This window comes from Argentina anserina, chromosome 4, assembly GCF_933775445.1.
Source record: "Argentina anserina chromosome 4, drPotAnse1.1, whole genome shotgun sequence".
Lineage (NCBI taxonomy): Eukaryota > Viridiplantae > Streptophyta > Magnoliopsida > Rosales > Rosaceae > Argentina > Argentina anserina.
Genome location: NC_065875.1, coordinates 2370510 through 2377580, shown reverse-complemented (window position 1 = coordinate 2377580; position 7071 = coordinate 2370510). Strand labels below are relative to the sequence as shown.

General features: G+C 37.8%; 1 protein-coding gene across 1 annotated transcript; it reads left to right on the top strand.

The window, feature by feature from the left end:
• The first annotated feature begins 3600 nt into the window (after positions 1-3600).
• Positions 3601-5778, top strand: LOC126790048 (actin-depolymerizing factor-like). The gene is made up of 3 exons (XM_050516177.1): positions 3601-3750; positions 4423-4688; positions 5313-5778. Exons 1-3 carry the CDS (start codon positions 3736-3738, stop codon positions 5461-5463), a joined length of 432 nt encoding a protein of 143 aa, XP_050372134.1. The 5' UTR covers positions 3601-3735; the 3' UTR covers positions 5464-5778.
• Positions 5779-7071: the final 1293 nt, after the last annotated feature.

The following is a 7071-nucleotide window of genomic DNA, read 5'->3' as shown; positions in this document are numbered from 1 at the left end:
TAATGCCTTAGTGTACACAGTTTTTTTTTCCATTTTCCTAGATGAAATGTACTTAAACAGGTTCTCCCCATGTATACCTATCTCAATTTCTTGATGTCTTAGGTAATCCAAGCAAATGAAGAGAACAAGAAACTGATATTCTCAGAAAAGGTTCTAGCTGCTTTTGTTCCTAAGCTAGAGTAGGTTATGTGGTAGCTTATATAAACTTATAACTAGTACAGTTTACTTAAACTTAATTATCAATGCTACAAACATAATTATAACCCATACAGCTCAAGTAGAAGAACTCATACATACTGAGAAAGAACATAAGAAATGCAATTGTTGGATGATTTCTAGGAGAAAGATCCCTCAACACTGAATTTACACAGCAGGGTAAACATAATTTGAAATGCAATCAAAGTGAAACAGATCCATAGCAAATGCTATAATGATATTTATCTAAATTAGAGGAGGGGGCATGATATTCTAATAACTCACCTCACTTTGATAAGCAATTACAGATTGGACAGGCTTGGTAACTGATGCAGTCCGCAATTCCAATCTCTAAAACAAAAGACCTTGCAGTATCATGCACCTAGATAAAACAGATTGGACAAACCAGTCAATAATGATCCAATACTATAACTGTGAGTTTCCATAATCTACAAGCTCTTCTTAGATAAAATTGTACTTTTGATATGCTTCCACATGTCTGCTTCATAGAATAGTTCCATTAGCCACTTAATTACCAGTATTGACTTCATTATATGCATTAACTATGATAATCAAATTTGTTCTATTTGTTTAAATGGTGACCATTGAGCATGCTAACTCTGTATCATTTAGTTTTCATGTTCCCAAACTATAAAAAGAGCATACATCCAAGACTATTGTTTCTGTGTCATTAGATTCAACAAAGTTTATTGTAATTAGTTTTCTCAGCTAATCAAAGCAAGGTTTTACCTCTAATGTACAAGTATCTATATTTTGTATTCGATTCTTTCACATCTTCTCTACCTTATAAAGATCAAAACTTTAACCAACTTATATGAAACTACAAGTCTACAACCATGTCCAAAGTACAAACAGTCTCAAACTTCAACAAAAGTTACAGAACCAGGCCTATAACAGTATAACAAAGTAAACAAACTAAGTTCTTCAATGGACCGAATGGTCAACCTATAATTACATCTGGATTTAGGTTCATTTCTTACCCTTTCTATACTTCAAATTCAGTTCAAAATCCATTGAGGACCAGCCGACCATCATGAGAAACATAGAGAGATTAGAGGAGCAGGGCATACGAAATGGGATTAGGGATTTACCTGGAGGAGAAACCTGCGATGTTGACGTCGGGTAGAGAGACTGCGACTCTGCGATGCGGCTTCCGGCTAGAGTCGAGAGACTCGAGACTCTGATGCCGACGCCGGCGATGCGGTGGGTCTGAATCAAGAATCTCTTCGGGAAAGTGGGAAACGGCGGAAGTGAGGAGTGAGGTCTGAGGAAGTGAGGAGTCGACTCGAGGTCGAGGACTCGAGGGTTTGCAATTAGGTTAGGGGATGGAAAATGAAACGAAACGACGTCGTTTTCATTTAGGGTTTTATTTCGGTTCGGTTCGGTTAAAACGGTTCGGGTTGACCCCTGAACCGAAACCGACCCGAATTTTTTCAGTTTTTCGGTTTTTTTTTTCGGTTCGATTGATTCTTCAGTTTGGTTTTTTTCAGTTTCGGCTCGGTTTTTTCGGGCCGGTTCTCGGTTTTTCGGTCCGGAGTGCCACCCCTATGGAAGAGGTTGCATTTTAGGATTAAAGAGAGATCGCCCTCTGTTGGGGTTGCTGTTCTGATGAGACTTGGGTTGGTTCCCTATCTGGTTGGTGAGTGGGGTTGTGGCCGGAAATGTATGGCGGCGGTAGGTACGGTAGTGGATGCTGGCGATGGTGCTATACAACAGCTAGTGCATGGTTTGCCTTTTGCATTAGGGGCGCCCTTTTCATTGAGGACCTCCTTATTAAGGATTTAGTGAGGACAAAGAGTTCTGATCTGACTCTCTATTCATTGTTATTCTGACTCCACTGAGCTTTTTGCGTGCAGGCTATTCTTCTTCCTCTCTCTATGTGATTGAGAGTTGAGTAGCTGCACTTTTCTATGTATCTTTTTGTATTTCAGCTCGGTCTGGTCTTTGTGCTTATCTTTTTAATGAAGCATTACTATTAACCCAAAAAAAAAAAACTTAGTGAGGACCTTTAATTTACACCATTAGATTAAATAAGCGGTTGTTATTGGAAGGACCAAAAAAGAGCTGTGCACACTGAATCAACCCACCTTCCTCCTCATCAATATCTCCCGTTCGAACCTCCATTCGAAACCACCATCACCACCACCTTGGTTTTTTTCTTCAATCTCCCTTCACCAATTCCCATAATCTCACCCTTTTGTACTAATTACCCATCCCATCAATCCTCTTACATTATCCAATTTTGCTCACTTTACCCTTTTTCTCCCAAAAAATTGGTGAACTTTTAATCCCAGTTCTGAATTTTTCCGTCAATTTTGGTTTTTTTATAATTGTTTTTATCAGATTGTAGATAAATTTGCCTATCATAACACAAAATTTGTCTGTCGGATTGTAGACGAAACCAATCTTCCTATAAACTAAAATGGCATCAGATTACAGATTCCTTTGCCATTGTTATTGTCGCAGGGATTTTTGTAGTTGTTGTCGCTATTGTTTTGTTGAGTCAATTGATTTGTGGGAGGTCAGGTTTATCTCATTCGTGAATTTGAATAGGTAAGAGAATTATGGCAATTGGAAGAGAGCTACTGGTAAGGAGAGGAGACGCCATCAATTAACTTTGATGGAATAGTAATTGGAAAAAGAAGGGAGAGATTATGGGAATGAAGGAGATTGGAAGGGTGGTGGGGTTGGTTCCAATGGGAGGAGAGAACCAGAGAGACAGGGAGGAAGATGGAGGGTGATTGGGTGTGCACAATTCTTTTTTGGTGTATCTGATAACAGCCACTGATTTAATCTAATGGTGTAAATTAAACGTCCTCACTAATTCTAATACGCAGATCTGTACACTATGCAGATCAATTTTGTATGTGTGCATAAAATAAAAAACAGACAAAAGAACTCCAAGATCCAATTTTATGAAAATTAAATAATAATAATTTGATCTGTATCATATGCAGGATAGACGAATTCCATGCTCCACTACACAATGGAAAGAGCTCCTTGTTGCGTTAGGTTCCTTTCGAGGGAGGTAATGCGATTTTTGTCTCAATATTATTTGAGTCATCCCAGTAGGCGTAGACTTTGAAAAATAAATCAAAAATAAATCGAGGCAAGAGTATTCTTTTAGCGGCGTCTACTTTAAACCCTTGATAGTATCGTGGTTGGAGTTACGTTGGGACTTACAAACTGCTAAAGTTCATTACTTCTGGGTTTTTGGCCGAAGCAGCTGGATTATTCACTGCCGTTGAGATAACTCAGCGTGATTTAAGTTAATAGTGTGTTTAAATGTAAATGGAACGACGTCGTTTATCATGATAAAAGAATACACTACAATATATATATATATACGTACTGTATAAGGTTTCGTTGTCAGTTGTCTGGACTCTCTGGAGACACAAATAGACCGAGATACTCTCAGAAAAAACGCGAATCTTTTCTCTCTTTTTTCTTCAGTGGCTGCCTATCTCCTCCTTCCTTCTCCATACATTCCATCCTCTCTCTCTCTCTCTCTCAACTGCTATGGCTTTCAGAGGAGTAAGTTTTCCCATTCCTTTTCTGTTTTTGGGTTTATGAATTCGTATCTACACTGCTCACCTGATATTCAAGCTCTGATTACTGGGTTTGGTTAATTGACATGTGGGTTCTGGTTATTTCTGCGTTTTTTTATCCAAAGTTTTAATCTTTAGTTGATCAAGAAGAGAATTTGATTCTAGCTTGCACCATGTTTGTGAAGTAAATAGGGTTAGAAGGAAATATTGATTTACTGTTAAGCACTTCAGTGTAGTGGACTATGATATGGAATTACTGTAAATTATGCAAATATATACTGCTGGTAGTAACTTTTATAAGTTTTGGTACAGAGTTTTTCTCAGGGGATTTGTGTAAAGTTTTGAACTTTATATATCTGAGGAATGGGATCTTTCAATGCATGTTATGGCGATAAGTATTAACAAGGCTTCCGTAATTCTAATTGATTATTTTCAAGTTTGGATATTTACCTAAAGAGCATAATCACTTCACCATTTTGAGGAAGAAAAAAACATCTTTGTTGGTGGCATGGTTCTTGTTTGGCCGGAAGGTTCTGCTAAATGATATGCTGAACTGAAATTTGGTTTTTTTTTTGGATGTAAAATTTGGTTTTGTTATAAAGGGAGAAATTGACGAGTAGTAGTTAATGGTTGGGGTATTTGACTGTGGGTTCTTCAGGGAAATGCTTCCTCTGGCATGGGTGTTGCTGCGGATTGTCGGAACACATTCTTGGAACTGCAGAGAAAGAAAGCCTTCCGCTATGTGGTTTTCAAGATTGATGAGACAAAGAAAGAGGTGGTGGTAGAAAAGACAGGAGGCCCAGCTGAAAGTTATGATGATTTCACTGATGCATTGCCTGAAAATGATTGCCGATATGCAGTTTACGACTTTGATTTTGTGACTTCAGAGAATTGCCAGAAGAGCAAGATCTTTTTCATTGCATGGTTCGTTTCTTTTTGTTATGTTTGATTGAATTGTGGTGTGCTTTGCTGCTTTATAATCACTAAATCATCTAGGTTCTGATTGAAGATGATACCATGCTTTGACGTTTATAATCACTATGTTTACCGTTGGAACCTTGCAGCATAGTTAGATCTTGCTCTTCCTGGACCGTATATGATTGGTTATTTATTGTTCTTCTGTCCCTCACTTGTGCTATTTGCTGCTTAGCCATTTGAGGAGATTCTTTTCTGTTGGTGTATTGGAGGTATTGTAGGGATGAATCTGGCTAACGGGATTATGGAGCCTATTCTTGGGATTGGTAATGGATATTTTTGGTTGAGTTCAGATAAATTTTTGCTGTGTTTCAAGATCAATTCCTCCTGCTTTTCATTTCCCACCCAAGTGTTGGATAACAAATGTGTAGCTTGCTGTTGAACTTGAGTCACTCTGTCATGTCTGTGTGGGTTATGGAAAGGACATATGTTTTCTGTTAAACATATATTATTTCCAAAGGTCTTAGAGTATGGTTGTGGCTCTCCTATTTTCTGTGAAATATCGTCTTTTCTCACATTTAATTTGCTCTTGCCATTTTACTTCTGTTGTGATATAAATGCTTATTTTGCCAGGTCTCCTTCTGTGTCACGGATCCGTGCCAAGATGCTCTATGCGACGACGAAGGACAGGTTTAGGAGGGAGCTGGACGGCATCCATTATGAGATTCAGGCAACTGACCCCACAGAGATGGAGCTTGAAGTCCTTCAGGAGCGTGCGCACTGAGCACTTGCTTAAAAAGGGTTTGGCATTTCAAAAGAAGTAGTGAGGGGTTTGGCATTTCAAAAGAAGTAGTGAGGTTTCTTTCAGAATCTATGCATTATATTTGCCTGACAAAAAATAGGTGTAGTTTAATATATTATTATATTTAATTATTAGCACCTTGGAAGGCTGATTAGGGGGTCCTGGCTTTTGTTTTCTTATGCACGGGAATTTGTGCTTCCTTATTACCATGATGCTTCTCAGGTGAAATTGGATATAGTTTTGGCAAATGCTAATTTGATTCCTATTAAGTTCTATGAATGATCTCTCCTTACATTACATTTTATTTTGAGTTTACTTATAAAAGCTGGATCAATTTGTTATGCATGTATGCATTTTCTCACCGTGAACATTTGGCCAACCTAGTAGATCTGTTTTTGGCTGTGATAGTAGAAACTAGAACGCGTATTTGGGGCAGAAGAGATGTACCATATGGTTATTAACATATACAAAAGATACATATTTATTCTCGTCATGTTCGGTAGTATGTTACAGGCAAGGGATCATATTGCTCTCCTTCTGCCTTGCTCTCAGATTTTCCTTTACAGCATGCTGAGCGTTCGTGTGTCAAAACTCATGACTATGGTGAACGAAATTGTTTAAATGTTTGATAGCACCTGGTATGCAGATTTTTGAAGTAGATACATTTGACTTCTGCATTTTGGTGATGCAACTCATCTGGAAATTATCTGCTAAATAATAATCAAGTAGAGACAAATTTTAGTTTATATCCACTTACCTCCTTAAGTTTCAGTATTTTGATCATATCTGAATAGTTAGGCAGATAGGGAAATTGTTTGTGGTGCAAGCGTTTCAGAGGAAACCATTGAGAGGGATCAGACAATCGTGATTCTACCTATTTCTGTAGACAACAGCTGCCAGTAGATTCTTTACAACCGATGGCATTGAGTTCCAAGGCTTAAAAACCAATTTGCTACCCTAAGAGTATCCGCACCCATAAAATGGTCTTGTTTAAGTAAAATGTGGTCTCAGAAGTAAAATTTGCTCAACCAAATCAATTTTTTTACACCGATTCACAATTTGTTTGAGAAACTCAATTTTGTCTTGTTGTGAAATGATTAATTTTTTTACCGGATATATTTACAACCAATAATAATGTGACGTGTCGTTATCGATTCGATATTATCTAAAATTTCCGATAAGATTTTCGACTAATAGAGAATTGACAGGTGTCACTGCCATGTGTCATTGTCAGTAACATAATTGGAGCAGATTTCCGATAAGATTTTCAAGTAATAGAGAATTGACACGTGTCACTGCCACGTGTCAATGTCGGCAAAATAATTGAACCAGATTTCTGGTAAGATTTTCGACCAATTTGCTATAAAACGTCTAATATCACTCATTCTATACTCACACCATTGTGAAGAATCCGAGCATATAACTCATCCTTCATTAGCAACATTTCTTTATTCATCACTCTGATGAATCTTTTCAGCTTCTACAATTTTTTCAGGCGGAGACAATGTCAACAAGAAGAGGATGACGATATGGAGTAATCATTCGTGAATCAAGTGGTCATGGCGGAAGCACAACACGATGATGAATCAA

Coding starts and splice junctions, on each gene's coding strand:
- LOC126790048 (XM_050516177.1), top strand. Junction 4,689..5,312: donor AAGATCTTTTTCATTGCATG/GTTCGTTTCTTT, acceptor TTATTTTGCCAG/GTCTCCTTCTGTGTCACGGA.